Source organism: Oncorhynchus nerka, linkage group LG5 (assembly GCF_034236695.1).
Source record: "Oncorhynchus nerka isolate Pitt River linkage group LG5, Oner_Uvic_2.0, whole genome shotgun sequence".
Classification (NCBI taxonomy): domain Eukaryota; kingdom Metazoa; phylum Chordata; class Actinopteri; order Salmoniformes; family Salmonidae; genus Oncorhynchus; species Oncorhynchus nerka.
In genome coordinates, this window is record NC_088400.1 from 41,594,400 (window position 1) to 41,610,203 (window position 15,804).

Genomic DNA, 15,804 nt, shown 5'->3' on the forward strand with positions numbered 1-15,804 from the left:
AAATGACGTAGTAAATGCTGCTTTGCCACTCTGTTTACAATTTTGCGCAAAAACGGACGATGTATTGAAGTATATATTTAGAAAATTATATATAGCTATATTATTATATAGTTTTGTATAGTATACTTTTAGTTGTTAGCAACTTACTATAACACAGCATGTAGCAAATATGTCCAAATAAATTCGAAGTACAAGTGTATTACGGTGTTTATGCAACTTCAGAGTGTTGACTTTTATGTAACCGGCGAGTAAATTCATATTTCACGGACGCGTTTTCATCTAAATATATTTAAAGGCTTTGGTAACATGGCAACGCTTACTCGCAAACTATTACCTCTTGTAAGAAACGCGCTTTCAAATCAAACGCGCCTCGCATACGCACATACAGGGTCAATGAGGGCTGTTCGAGCATTCACATGCTCCGCAAGCCTGTTACAACTACAGAATGAGCATGGGACAAATGTCCATGTTTTGACTGGGAAAGTGGACAGATTCGGCGGAGTGACAGTGAACCTCGGTGACAGTGATTTCCCGTCGGATATCAGCGAAGGAGTATTTAGTAGTCTACTGCGAGGTTAGTATAGATAGATAGATAGATGGACACAACTGTATGGTGTTGCATGCAGGCACCTTCTTGACTTGGACAGAAAAGAAGCAAACATGCATGACATGCAAGAACCTTGAAAATGCATAAAACAATGCATATTGCCTTATAGCCCAGCTAGTTTGAGGGCCAAAGAGGGCAGACAGATATCCTGGTTAATAAGTGATGATGCACAGTACCAGCAGTAGGGAAACAATCAATGACTCAATGGCACTTGTTAAAAACTAATACAAATAATTCTGAATATATATATATATATATATATTAGATTCAGATTCATTCTAATTAATATTAGACTTTGATAAATCTACACGGACATTGAATGATGAATCTAGTCAGACATGCTCATTGACACCCTCTGACTGTGATGTTTTGTTTGTTTTTCAGACTCTTTAGCTCAGTGGAGGACAGAGGGCCGGGTGGCTGTCTGGCTTCATGTGCCCATCTCTTTGAGCCGCTGTGCCGCAGCAGCTTCTGCTCATGGCTTCACCTACCATCATGCCAAACAGGACCAAGCCATTCTGGCTCTGTGGCTGGGAGATGGGCAGAGCAGGCTGCCTGGGTTTGCTACTCATCAGATTGGAGTGGCAGGTACGCCAGGTCTACTGCCCTGACCTATATCACAGATTCATACTGCTCAGGATCAGGTGTTAGGTTCAGACCTCTGGGTCAGGTCTGCTTCAGGTTTCTTGAAGCCTTCTGCACACACACTCATGCCTTACTTGTGTAAAAATACAGGTAAGGCAAACCATCAGTTATTTCCACTTGTCACTGGATGAACTACAAATCTAGTTTGTGTTTGCCTTGCAAACAATGTCTGTGATAGAGAACATTTTTGATGGTAGTTAAATCACCACCAGTCAACCACCAGGTGGCATGCTGTTGACTTTATTCCTCCCCAAAAGTGGATGCAAGCATGTCAGAACATGTCTGTGGAAGGAGGATGGCAAAAACCTGGTCTGATGGCATGTTTCCAACAGTGACTTTGAATAACCCACCATTTATTTCTTCCACAAATTGAAGAGTTTTTGGACTGCTAAAGAGTATTTGTACCAACACAACACACATGGTTCCCAGTGGGGGGGTGTATCCAATTGTACTTGAGTAAAAGTAAAGATACCTTTAATAGAAAATGACTCAAATGAAAGTCACCCAGTAAAGTGCTACTTGAGTAAAAGTCTAAAATTATTTGGTTTTAAATATACTTAAGGATCAAAAGTACATGTAATTGCTAAAATATACTTGATCAAAGTACAAGCATAAATAATTTCAAATTCCTTATATTAAGCAAACCAGACGGCACCATTTTCTTGTGGATCGACCAGGGGCACACTCCAACACTCAGATATAATTTACAAACGAAGCATGTGTTTTAGTGAGTCCGCCAGATCAGAGGCAGTAGGGATGACCAGGGATGTTCTCTTGATTAAGTGTATGAATTTGACAATTTTCCTGTCCTGCTAAGCATTAAAAATGTAATGAGTACTTTTGGGTGTCAGGGAAAATGTATGGAGTAAAAAGTACATTATTTTCTTTAGGAATGTGGTGAAGTCAGTTGTCAAAAATATAAATAGTAAAGTGCAAATAACCCCAAAAAAACAACTTTAGTACTTTCAAGTATTTTTACTTAAGTACTTTGATGTTTCCTTCATTAGCTAACTTAAACAGCAATTGAACTGTGAGAAAATCCACCTATTGTGTGTTAGTGTTCTCATGATACCAGAATTTGGACCTCAATACCGAATACAGGTTTACTAACACAATACGTGATACCATCACGATACTCTATACTAAAATGATACCACGGTGAAAGAAAAGGCGTATTAGCCAAAGTCACAATGGCACTTGATGCAGTGCTACGGCTCTTGTCAATCATTGGGAATCTTTTGAGTTTAATATCTTTTGAGTTTAATATCCTTACATTTGAATTGTTTTGCCTCAAACATTTTCTGAGACAGCCATGTATGCATTAGTGAATCAATTATACAGTCATACAATCAATTTGACTTTGGTAGAAACAATCTAACTACGTAACAGAATAATGGTAATTTACTTGAATGGTAAATCTCTTGATAAACTGGGTAAATCAAGATGTAGCCTAGGCCTATCCACAATACAGGTGAATGCATATTCAATAGGAGTGTGTGCATGCATTGAGTTATTGAGACTCATTTCATGGGGCTACATGAATTCATGTACCTTTCTATTGGCAATTTGGCCCACTCTTCAGCACCAAACTGCTCTAAATCTTCAATGTTTGAGGGGTGCCCTCCACCATCTGCTCTGGGGCGGCAGGCAGCCTAGTGGTTTAGAGCTCTGGTACTGGGGGCCTTGAACATTTGATTTATTTATTTCACCTTTTATTTAACCAGGTAGTCTAGTTGAGAACAAGTTCTCATTTACAACTGCGACCTGGCCAAGACAAAGCAAAGCAGTTCAACACATACAACAACACAGAGTTACACATGGAATAAACAAACATACAGTCAATAATACAGTAGAAAAAGTCTATATACAGTGTGTGCAAATGAGGTAAGATAAGGGAGGTAAGGGAGTAATTACAATATAGCAATTAAACACTGGAGTGATAGATGTGCAAAAGATGAATGTGCAAGTAGAGATACTAGGGTGCAAAGGAGCAAGATAAATAAATACAGTATGGGGATGAGGTAGTTGGATGGGCTATTTACAGATGGGCTATGTGCAGTGATCTGTGAGCTGCTCTGAAAACTGGTGCTTAAAGTTAGTGAGGGAGATATGAGTCTCCAGCTTCATTGATTTTGTTTTATTTTTAAATTTGCAGTTCGTTCCAGTAATTGGCAGCAGAGAACTGGAAGGAAAGGCGGCCAAAGGAGGAATTGGCTTTGGGGGTGACCAGTGAAAAATTCCTGCTGGAGCGTGTGCTACGGGTGGGTGCTGCGATGGTGACCAGTGAGCTGAGATGAGGCAGGGCTTTACCTAGCAAAGACTTGTAGATGACCTGGAGCCAGTGGGTTTGGCGACAAATATGACGCGAGGGTCATCCAACGAGAGCGTACAGGTCGCAGTGGTGGGTAGTATATGGGGCTTTGGTGACAAAACGGATGGCACTGTGATAGTTTGCATCCAGTTTGTTGAGTAGAGTGTTGGAGGTTATTTTGTAAATGACATCCCCGAAATCGAGGATCGGTAGGATGGTCAGTTTTACGAGGGTATGTTTGGCAGCATGAGTGAATGATGCTTTGTTGCGAAATAGGAAGCCGATTCTACATTTAATTTTGGATTAGAGATGCTTAATGTGAGTCTGGAAGGAGAGTTTACAGTCTAACCAGACACCTAGGTATTTGTAGTTGTCCACATATTCTAAGTCAGAACCGTCCAGAGTAGTGATGCTGGACGGGCTGGCAGGTGCGGGCAGCGACCGGTTGAAGAGCATGTATTTAGTTTTACTTGCATTTAAGAGCAGTTGGAGGCCAAGGAAGGAGAGTTGTATAGCAATTAAGCTCTTCTGGAGGTTCTTTAACATAGTGTCCAAAGAAGGGCCAGAAGTATACAGAATGGTGTTGTCTGTGTAACGGTGGATCAGCGAATCACCAGCAGCAAGTGCGACATCATTGATGTATACAGAGAAGAGAGTCGGCCCGAGAATTGAACCCTGTGCCACCCCAATAGAGACTGCCAGAGGTCCAGACAACAGCCCCCCGATTTGACACACTGAACTCTATCAGAGAAGTAGTTGGTGAACCAGGCGAGGCAGTCATTTGAGAAACCAAGGCTGTTGAGTCTGCCGATAAGAGTGTGGTGATTGACAGAGTCGAAAGCCTTGGCCAGGTCGATGAATACCGTTGCACAGTATTGTCTCTTATCGATGGCGGTTATGATATCATTTAGGACCTTGAGCGTGGCTGAGGTGCGCCCATGACCAGCTCTGAAACCAGATTGCATAGCGGAGAAGGTACGGTGGGATTCGAAATGGTCGGTAATCTGTTTGTTAACTTGGCTTTCGAAGACCTTAGAACGGCAGGGTAGAATAGATATAGGTCTGTAGCAGTTTGGGTCTAGAGTGTCTCCCCCTTTGAAGAGGGGGATGACTGCAGCAGCTTTCCAATCTTTGGGAATGTCAGACGATACTAAAGAGAGGTTGAACAGGCTAGTAATAGGGGTTGCAACCATTTTGGCAGATCATTTTAGAGAGGGTCCAGATTGTATAGCCCGGCTGATTTGTTGGGGTCCAGCCAGGTGGAAAGCATGGCCAGCCGTAAAAAAAATGCTTATTGAAATTCTCAATTATAGGGAGGAGGTGCTCTTGTTCTCCATGGACTTTACAGTGTCCCAGAACTGTTTTGAGTTTGTGCTACAGGATGCAAATTTCTGTTTGAAAAAGCTAGCCTTAGTTTTCCTAACTGCCTGTGTATATGTGCAAAGGCATCATGATATCAGCAGATTATCTGGTGTTTTGGAGTCCAATGTTCAACCCAGTGTCCAAAAACGGTTTCCTTTGAAGGCTGTGGGTCATCCAGCAGGACAACGACCTCAAACCCACGTCAAAAAACACCCAGGAAAGATTCAACAATAAATACTGGACTGTTCTGGAGTGACCAGTCAAGAGTCCACATCTGAATCACATCCATAACCTATGGAGAGAGCTGAGAACAGCAGTTGGAGGGCACCCGACAAACATTGAAGAATTAAAGCAGTTTGCTGATGAAAAGTGGGACAAACTTCCAGTAGAAAGGTGCAGCAAGCTCATTGATGGCTCCAAGAAGCATTTGTCTGCAGCTATCTTGGCCAAAAGCTGTGTAACCAAGTGCTTGCTCTGGGGGTATCTATAATTTTGTCCATGCCATTTGTCTTTATTTTCTCAATTAAAATTGTGAACTTAAATTTACCAAAATAAAATTGGTTCTTCAGTGTTGAAAATCCAATAACACAGCAGTGACCAAAAGCTTTTTTTTAGAAGAAGAAATGGGGGAATTATTCAATAAAGGTACAAGGGTGCCCATATAATTGGTCGGAACTGTATGTCAGACCACTTGTTCATCGTAGGCGTAGCACACGCGTGTGCAGTGACTCCACACCAACCTACCCTTTCGGAAGAACAGTCTCACCCATAGAGTATATCAATATCCAAGCTGTCAACTGCAGCAGCCAATCATTTTACATGACCCACAATTCCCTCTGTTGATTTACTTGGTCTGCTGCCTCATTCCCAAGTTAACGAACGGACCCAGGAAACTTTTCCTCTCCACAGGCTAACCTAATGATGGCTTTTCAGTCTGGTACCCGGGCAATCTCCTGTGATGTGGTTGGCTGGGGATGACATCAATTTCCACACGGAAGGCCAAGTTGAGGATTAGACAACCCATCCCTCGCCACACATCTGGGAAATTCATTCAAGGACTGGATGGTGTCCTGGTGAGACGCCAGACGGAAAAATAAGGGCCCATTTCCTCCCCCCCCCCCCCCGAGCTGTCAACAGAAGCAAATAGTTGGCCGTCTCAGTCACAACCTGTTGGGGAAAAAAAGTGATTTATTTGTCAAAAAAAGACTCCCACTAGGCCGAATGGGATGGCAAACATTCCACAACTATTGCTGAGTCATCCTTTCTGTTTCACTATAGACTGTACTTGTTAATTCCTTGTAAAAGGCCCCATAAGCACTGTGAAGTTTGTAGGAACACATCAAATTGAAAGCTAATATTTTTGAGAAAGTGAGGCACACATACAAGCAAAGGCTTTGATTGCTGGTCAAAGAGATGGAAAGGGGGTCTTAGACAACATCTAGCAGCAACAGTCTTAAAAGGTGTTAGAAATACAGCAAAGTAAAGACCCCTGCCAACTAATTTCAACATTTTATATTTTGTTTTTGGCAGAAATTATTTGCCTTCTGTACATTTAAGAATTATTGCCTATTGTCATTCTCTTACCAAAAACCCACATACAGTGCCTTGCAATAGCATTCAGACCCCTTGGATTTCTTAAAATGTTGTGTTGCAAAGTGGGATTAAAATGGATTTAATTGTCATTTTGGTCAGCAATCTAAACAAAATACTCAATGTCAAAGTGGGATACATTTTTAAGATATTCATTTTTTTAAATGTATCTTTAAAATATATATAACTAAAATATAGTCCTTGCATAAGTATTCAGACCCTTTGTTTAGGCAAGCCTAAATTAGTTCAGGAATAGAATGTGGCTTAACAAATCACATAAGTTACATGGACTCACTCTGTGTGAAATAATAGGGGTTGGCATGATTTTAGAATGACACCCTTCTTCTGTCCCCTTTCCATCTGTAAGGTCTTTCGGTCAAGTATTGAATTTCAAGCACAGATTCAAAGACCAGGGAGCTTTTCGAAAGCCTCATAAAGAAGGGTAATATGGTAGGTGGGTAACCAATAACAAATTGAAAACAGACATTGAACAAACAGACATTGAACATCTCTTCAAGCATGTTCAAGTTAATATAATGTATTAAACCACCCAGACACATCAAATACACAGTTGTCCTTCTGAACTGAGCTGCAGGACAGGAATGAAAGTCTCCAGGGATACGGCGCAGGCCTATGCACAAGTGTTCAAAAATGCAATTTGCAGGAAACACCGTTCTAAAATGCACACTGCACATGCGAGCAAATTCATGGACAGAGATGGAAATATCGGTTAGAAATGTAGAAAAGGGGAGATCTATGCAACAACTATCATGGGTTGCTAATATGAACAAGATAGTGCCTTTGGCTGCTAGACAATTAATTAAAGTTTAAAACCAATAGAACAGGAGAGTGCATATGAGGAAGTCTTTATAATATAATTGTCAACAGAGTTACCAAAAAATCTGTGACAATATGACTGCAACTGAATTGGCTACAATGGGAAATCATAGTAGTCACAAACCACAGTTTGGTCCCCTGTTGTTACTGTCCTCCCTTCCACTGGCACACTGTTATGTTCAGCTCATAACGGTTTTCTTTCTGTCGTCTGGTGGTCAAAGCAAGAGTGTGAAAACAGTCTGGAAATCCCTACCCCGCTCTCTCCAGTTTATGTCACCTCTCCTGGCTCTTACTGACACCTACCCATGAGTCCCCTCTTTCCATTTACTGTAACCAGTCCCCTCACAGACATTGCAATTTGGTCAGTCTAAATCTGAACCAATCTTGGACGTCTATTTCATAACTTTGGACAGCACAGTACAATACAGAAAAGTAAAATATAGGGTCAGTACAGTATAACTTACTGTAGTGTACTGTATTTAACTCTACTGTGAACTCTACTCTACTACAGCTGCACCATCGAGAGCATCCTGACTGGTTGCATCACTGCCTGGTATGGCAACTGCTCGGCCTCCGACCACAAGGCACTACAGAGGGTAGTGAGAATGGCCCAGTACATCACTGGGGCCAAACTACCTGCCTTCGAGGACCTCTATATTTGCATAACCCCCCCCCCTCTTTTACACTGCTGCTACTCTCTGTTGTTAAGACACTAACAGCTTAGGTAATTAAGGTCACAGTTATGAAAACTTAGGACACTAAAGAGGCCTTTCTACTGACTGAAAAACACCAATGTCCGTACTGTGAGACGCCTAAGACAGCGCTACAGGGAGACTGGACGGACAGCTGATCATCCACGCGGTGGCAGACTACATATAACAACACCTGCACAGGATCAGTATATCCGAACATGACACCTGCGGGACAGGTACAGGATGGCAACAACAACTGCCCAAGTTACACCAGGAACGCACAATCCCTCCATCAGTGCTCAGACTGTCCGCAATAGGCTGAGAGAGGCTGGACTGAGGCCTTGTATGCCTGTTGTAAGGCAGGTCCTCACCAGACATCACCGGCAACAACGTCGCCTATGGGCACAAACCCACCGTCGCTGGACCAGACAGGACTGGCAAAAAGTACTCCTCACTGACGATTCACGGTTTTGTCTCACCAGGGACGATGGTCGGATTTGCGTTTATCGTCGAAGTAATGAGCGTTACACCGAGGCCTGTACTCTGGAGCGAGATCGATTTGGAGGTGGAGGATCCGTCATGGTTTGGGGCGGTGTGTCACAGCATCATCGGGCTGAGCTTGTTATCATTGCAGGCAATCTCAATGCTGTGCGTTACAGGGAAGACATCCTCCTCCCTCATGTGGTAGCCTTCCTGCAGGCTCATCCTGACATGACCCTCCAGCATGATAATGCCACCAGCCATACTGCTCGCTCTGTGCGAGATTTCATGCAAGACAGGAATGTCAGTGTTCTGCCATGGCCAGCGAAGAGCCCGGATCTCAATCCCATTGAGCACATCTGGGACCTGTTGGATTGGAGGGTGAGGGCTAGGGCCATTCCCCCCAGAAATGTCTGGGAACTTGCAGGTGCCTTGGTGGAAGAGTGGGGTAACATCTCACAGCAAGAACTGGGAAATCTGGTGCAGTACATGAGGAGGAGATGCACTGCTGTACTTAATGCAGCTGGTGGCCACACCAGATACTGACTGTAACTTTTGATTTTGATCCCCTCTTTGTTCAGGGACACATTATTTCATTTCTGTCTGTGGAACTGGTTCATTTTATGTCTCAGGTGTTGAATCTTGTTATGTTCATACAAATATTTACACATGTTAAGTTTGCTGAAAATGAACGCAGTTGACAGTTTATTTAGGATAAATCACCATGAAGAGAATTACATTTATAATTATGCATTTCTGTATAGTACAGATCAGAGACCCATGATGTCATTCTCTTGCATTCTGTTACTGGGTGTTAATTCACTTCACTTACTGTAATTCATAACCAAAATATATATATTTTTTAAACTCAAGGTGTCATGTCATAGCTGATACCCCATTCTTTCTGCAGACATCTTTGAATCTTAATTCAGAGTAGATGTTTGGAAAACTTTGTCACACAAACTGTATCTCACCTTTTATTTAATCAGGAAAATCTATTTTTACAAAAGAGACCTTTTAGTCTGTAATCGCAAGCCACGGTGGTTTATGATGGTCCAGAATTATCGGTGTGCTACCTCACTATAGGGGAATGGATTGTCCTCCTTGCCAAATTAGAGTGAGAGTTGGTACAGCATAACACATTCACAGCAAGCGCAATCATTTCATGATCATTGCAGGTTTTTTGTTGTCTAAATTGCTAAAAATGTAGCCTCATAGAATACAGTCAACATTTCTCTCAAGTCTCCGATTTGTTTTTTTGAGTTGTGGTGGTGGCCTCTCTGGCAGCATGGCTAAAGCCCGGCCCCAGGACACTCACTGCTCACTCCACATGGGTCAGTTTAATGAAACCTTTCATGTTCTCTCAAACCCAATAATTACCGCTCAACTCAATGCCAACTGGTTTCTAGTCAGTTTTCTGGAAGCTGTCTTCAAAGTTCTTTGGCTTACACACCAGCAATGATTAAATAATTAGCTTAATAACACTTTCATTATCATGCTGTTATGTCTGTATTTTCTTGGCTAGTAACTTATTTGATTTTGTCTATAAAGGTGCAGTCGTTGATGAGTCAAATGGAAAGGTTCTCGTCGTTCAAGACAAAAACAAGGTATTGTACTGCTTCTCTGTATTTTATCAAAGGGGGACTGAACTTCCCGATTGGCCTCGTTTTTACTTAGCTTTCTCTGATGAAATGCAGCGGCCGTGGCTGAAGCCAAACGAGTTGTCTTGGGTGTGTGGTTTAATGTGGGTGTCTCTTGTGTGTATGTTCACATGTGGCAAGCATTTGTACATTCTCTCAGCCAAAACAGTACACAGTTAGTCACTCACCCTTCTAGATAACTTGAAACAGTCTAACCAGGTCTTTTGTTGGTTTGACTTTGGATAGCCTATCTCCGGGGCTAGTTAGGGACCATCAATAAATTACACTTTGTAAATGGGACAATATTTTCATGTTGCACACCTTTTAGTTGTCTCATTAAGTGCTTTCAGTATTTGTATGTGAATTTCTACCATTTATAGTGCGTTTGATGTTTTTATGTCATTGAAATTGCTGCTTTCAGACTATGTCTGGCAGACATATCAGTGTGGATGACGGATCACCACCTCAAGCTGAACCTCGGCAAGACGGAGCTGCTCTTCCTCCCGGGGAAGGACTGCCCATTCCATGATCTCGCCATCACGGTTGACAACTCCATTGTGTCCTCCTCCCAGAGCGCTAAGAACCTTGGCGTGATCCTGGACAACACCCTGTCGTTCTCAACTAACATCAAGGTGGCCCGTTCTTGTAGGTTCATGCTCTACAACATCCGCAGAGTACGACCCTGCCTCACACAGGAAGCAGCGCAGGTCCTAATCCAGGCACTTGTCATCTCCCGTCTGGATTACTGCAACTCGCTGTTGGCTGGGCTCCCTGCCTGTGCCATTAAACCCCTACAACTCATCCAGAACGCCGCTGCCCGTCTGGTGTTCAACCTTCCCAAGTTCTCTCACGTCACCCCGCTCCTCCGCTCTCTCCACTGGCTTCCAGTTGAAGCTCGCATCCGCTACAAGACCATGGTGCTTGCCTACGGAGCTGTGAGGGGAACGGCACCTCAGTACCTCCAGGCTCTGATCAGGCCCTACACCCAAACAAGGGCACTGCGTTCATCCACCTCTGGCCTGCTCGCCTCCCTACCACTGAGGAAGTACAGTTCCCGCGCAGCCCAGTCAAAACTGTTCGCTGCTCTGGCCCCCCAATGGTGGAACAAACTCCCTCACGACGCCAGGACAGCGGAGTCAATCACCACCTTCCGGAGACACCTGAAACCCCACCTCTTTCAGGAATACCTAGGATAGGATAAAGTAATCCTTCTCACCCCCCTTAAAAGATTTAGATGCACTATTGTAAAGTGGCTGTTCCACTGGATGTCTTAAGGTGAACGCACCAATTTGTAAGTCGCTCTGGATAAGAGCGTCTGCTAAATGACTTAAATGTAAATGTAAATTAAATTTAGAGCTATTGACATTTAAAAATATTTTCCCATGTACATTGTGTAATTTACTTGATGGTCCCTAACTAGCCCCCATAGGGATATTGAATGTCAAACCAAATTGACCGTGGGCATTATTATTGGGTCGTGTGCAGCTGCGCTCCAAATTGATTATTACTTTGGGCAGGATTAAAAACCCAACCCAAGGAAAACTGTTAACGGTATCCCATTTTTTCCGAATTATCTCGCAAAGACTGACGAGACTGACTTTATGACCAAAAATATCCTATTTACACTTTGTTATAAATTTGGACTCTAGATGAAATGTTTCATAATCCGTTTTCTACCAGAAATTATATATTACCTTCAGTTGCTTTTAAAATGTCCATATAAGGCAACAAAAAAAAAGTTTTAGTTCACCATTGCAGAAGAAAAATAGACTTGCATTCTAGTGATCTAAAAAGTGTCTATCTAGGGAAGCAAAGCTAAACCATTGTAAGATATATTATGGAAAAATACAACTTTTCAGTCACAGTCCAACTTCTGGACCTCAATGTGCTTCATCTAGCATAATCCCCAATCGACACAGGGGTGAATGGCAGTAGTTGTTTCCTTCCTTCCCACTGCTATGAATGGCTCTCGTTATGTCTTTATTTAGGCAGTTTTCCTGGCGTCTGCTGCCCCTCTGTCTGTCCCTCTCCATGGGGAGAATTACTCTCCTCTCAGACTTTACCTTGACTTCTGCTGCGGCACCATCTCACATAGCATAGCTCCTCACAACATTATGCAACCTCAAGCAAACATTCTTAACCCATGCCGAGTACGCCACACAACATTTCCTACATTACAGTAAAGTGTGGTCGCAAAGAATTCCCCTGTATTTCTAAAGCAATTTGCAGTGTGGAAGTATCAAAACATCACTCAATGGCAACTCGTTGGTTGAATATTTATATGTGTTCCCAATCACTACAATAGATAAAGAGTGGTGCTTATGGCACATTGTCTTGCGTGTTAGTTTCTTTTTAGGAAACAGCAGTGAGCAGTCAGTGTTTGGGAAGTGAGAGGAGTGTTTTTTATCTCCTGTCTCCTCGCCATTTACTGGAAGAGGGCCTCTTGCACTCTGTCTGGCCTTTGGCCATCAGCAAAGTTTGGCAGGCTAAGCCCATCCAGAGCCGCTCTGGGGTTGTGTTTCCTGAAAGTGAACCCCTCTGGTTCATTATTACCGACGCCTGTGCCAAAACAGCAAATGAAAGAGATGCTGGGTAATTGCTTTGTAGCTAGGTGATTTGTGACTGAAACAAGATACAATTTATCGTGTTGAAATCTGATGAAGTAATGTGTAATGGGTTGATGTATGTTTTTAGAACAATAGGAGTCATTGACTGTTTGCGATTTAAGAATTACGAATGCAAGTTAGTCATGGTTCTTATTTGCTATTCGTTCCATTTGTAGTTATTCTTTTTTAACTTATCTGCTCGTGACCACACTCTCCAGATTAATTCAATGCCTAGACTGTATCAGATTACCCATATATAGAATCACAGCCACATTGCCAGAGCACATTTAGGTAAACCACACAAAACATGGTGTATATTGTTAAATGATAAGTTTATTCTTACATTTTCCTACATTGTTGTAAAACAAGTAGCTCCAAAAATAAAACAATTGTTTTTCAATAGCAAAAGTATATTTTGAGTTAAAAATTAATCAAACTACAATAAATGTATTCAACAACTACATAATTTAACCAGCAGCGATCTGTCTTTAAATATATTTAAAGAGTGGTGAAAACACAACTTAATTGCTTTGATTTTTTTTTCTCAAGAATAACATACAATCACATCAAAATGAATATTAAACTCATAGGGAAGATCCAAGTGCCTAACTTATAACATCAATGCATACATTTTACCAAAGTGTGGATTTAAGTTTGGATTTGGCCCTATGCACATACAGTTGTAAAATACTTATTAATGCTGAAGTACACTTTCAAAAATAAAATACTTGAATGCAGCCCAAATTTGAGTCCTAATACAAAATGTATTGTTGTGATTTTATTTTAGACAGTAAATGCATGGAAGTTCCCTGGAGGGCTCTCGGATCCAGGAGAAAACGTTGGTGAGTGACGCAACCACAACTTCATAATCCTGTATTGTAACTGACTGTACACAATACATTAAGGTATACCATACACAGAGAAATTGCCATCTCAGACCTTCACGTGAGCTACACTCAAGTATATACAGTATCTAAACAATTTGACTTAAAACGACTTCAAATAAAACTTTTACAAGTTCCAACTTGTTTAACTTTTTGAAGCAGCTTTGAAACATAGACCCACCCTCTGAAGCAGCGTGTGTGACTAAAATACATACAAATTGATTTCCCTTTATTTTTAATCATTTCATTTTCGTGACTTAACGTTCCATTTTTGTACTCGCATGCGTATCATACAAAAATGTTGATACAGAAATGTCAGTTATTCTGTGAGCATTATCATACAGTCAGATAGATATACAGTACTGGAGTTTTCTTGACAAAGATATTTTTTTAAAGAACAGTACAAACATTAAATCCATGTATCCTCATCTTTTTCCCCCCTTTCCTTCATTCTCTTCAAGGCACCACTGCGGTCCGAGAGGTCTTTGAGGAGACTGGAGTCCGCTCTGAGTTCAAGTCCCTTCTGAGCATCCGGCAGCAGCACAACCACCCGGGTGCTTTTGGTATGTCCGACATGTACATCATCTGCCGCCTCAGCCCTCTCACTCATGACATCAACTTCTGCACCCAGGAGTGCCTGCGCTGCGAGTGGCTGGAGCTAACCGAGCTAGCCAAGACACGCGCCACAACACCCATCACTAGCCGTCTAGCCAGCCTCCTGCTTCACGGCCTAAACCAGGGCTTTGACAAGATTGATCTGGCTATGGAGGAGCTGCCGGCTGTCTACTCAGGGAGGTTCTACCAGCTGTACCACAAGGAGCTGCCGCAGGTGCTAAAACACAAGGCCTGAGGACAGGGTTCCGGCCTTGCCTAGCACAACGATGCTAATTGCACTAGCACGTCAGTGCTTGTCATATTAGCGTGTGGATGGTGTTTTACCATAATACTTGGAAGTGTATATTTATGGCAGACTGGAATATGTTTTTATAAACTGTTACTAGGGAAGGAGGGTGTAGCAAATGGTACCGATGATCACTGTAAAGGACATTTTGCACAAATCACAAGATGTTCCTCGTCTGTAAAAAATCAAATAAAAATACACAATTTGAAGAAATTGGCAACTCTGTTTGGGAAGAACCTCAGGGCCACTAAGTTCTAGAGAGGTAAAATATGTACTAGGTCTACTGTTTGTCTTGCAATGAGTTTAGTGTAATGGTGTGCTTGATTTAGCTTTGCCAACCCAATGTTCTATTTGAAGGTTTTATCAAGTAAAGTTCTGGGCATAAAAGCTAACCTTAACTGCAGTGCAGTAAAACTTTACTTTTTAAAGCCCAGAACTACTAAGTGGGATTTCACTTTTGTCTAGAAGGATGCATTTCAAAATTGTTAAATGAAGAAAAATAAGCAGATTATCAAAGTACGATACAATATTTGAAGCAGCCTTAGTTAAACTCACATTTATATAGCTGAATGGCGAAGGTGCATAAAGATGGAGGAATTCAGATGAGATTGAGCACTATCCAGAGTTTTTAAACTACGGTGCGTGACATGGTTCAATGCACCAATAAATCAGCACAATCTACTTTTTAGTTTTTTAGAAATTGCAGCCTTCTTGGAGCTAGAATTGGTATCGTGTATACTGTACTAATGCCGATATAAAAAAATAAATAGTAATGGAGAGTACAATACGGCGAACATAGCATATTAGGTGTTTAAGTACACGGAGGGACAGCAAAAACATTTTTTAAATACATGGGGGCCGCCAACTTTATGCACATTCACCATTGATTGAAATGCCTGCCATTGAAGAACCCAACTACAGGGATGAGGTCACTGAGGATGAGTGAGCTCTGTCTTTTTCATATCTCGTTTGTTTGTTTGCACTGCAGCCAGGCTGAGTTTTAAGATTAGTAAAACAAGGTGAGCTCAGCTCAGCGTCTGGCTGACATGGGGAGAAAGAGAATGGCTTTTTGGCCCGGTCCAGTTTTGGATCCTGACTTGTGCTGGCCAGTCCTTTTCAGCGCCACATACATGTCAGGGTACTTCCGAGAGCGGTAGGTGTTGTAGTTGTTACTCTCCAACCTCTCCATGAAGTAGCATTCATCTGTTGTCCGTCTCTGAAGAGGGAGAGAACGAAGGAAAAACATTAA

The 15,804-nt window shown here is 42.1% G+C and overlaps 2 protein-coding genes across 3 annotated transcripts in view; one reads left to right on the plus strand and one right to left on the minus strand.

The window, feature by feature from the left end:
- Positions 1 to 15,023, plus strand: LOC115129519 (nucleoside diphosphate-linked moiety X motif 6-like). Its single transcript, XM_029659938.2, has 5 exons — positions 1 to 574; positions 992 to 1,195; positions 10,076 to 10,131; positions 13,558 to 13,612; positions 14,116 to 15,023. The coding sequence occupies exons 1-5, from the start codon at positions 307 to 309 to the stop codon at positions 14,502 to 14,504; spliced, it is 972 nt and encodes a 323-aa protein (XP_029515798.1). The 5' UTR covers positions 1 to 306; the 3' UTR covers positions 14,505 to 15,023.
- Positions 13,086 to 15,804, minus strand: part of LOC115129521 (fibroblast growth factor 2-like) — an 18,309-nt gene continuing 15,590 nt past the window's right edge. The window contains exon 3 of one of the 2 annotated variants that reach the window (XM_029659941.2): positions 13,086 to 15,771. In XM_029659941.2, the coding sequence (XP_029515801.1) occupies positions 15,586 to 15,771 (186 nt within the window). In that variant the 3' untranslated portion in view covers positions 13,086 to 15,585. The remainder of the gene's footprint in view (positions 15,772 to 15,804) is intronic. The other variant, XM_029659942.2, reaches the window with a different exon arrangement.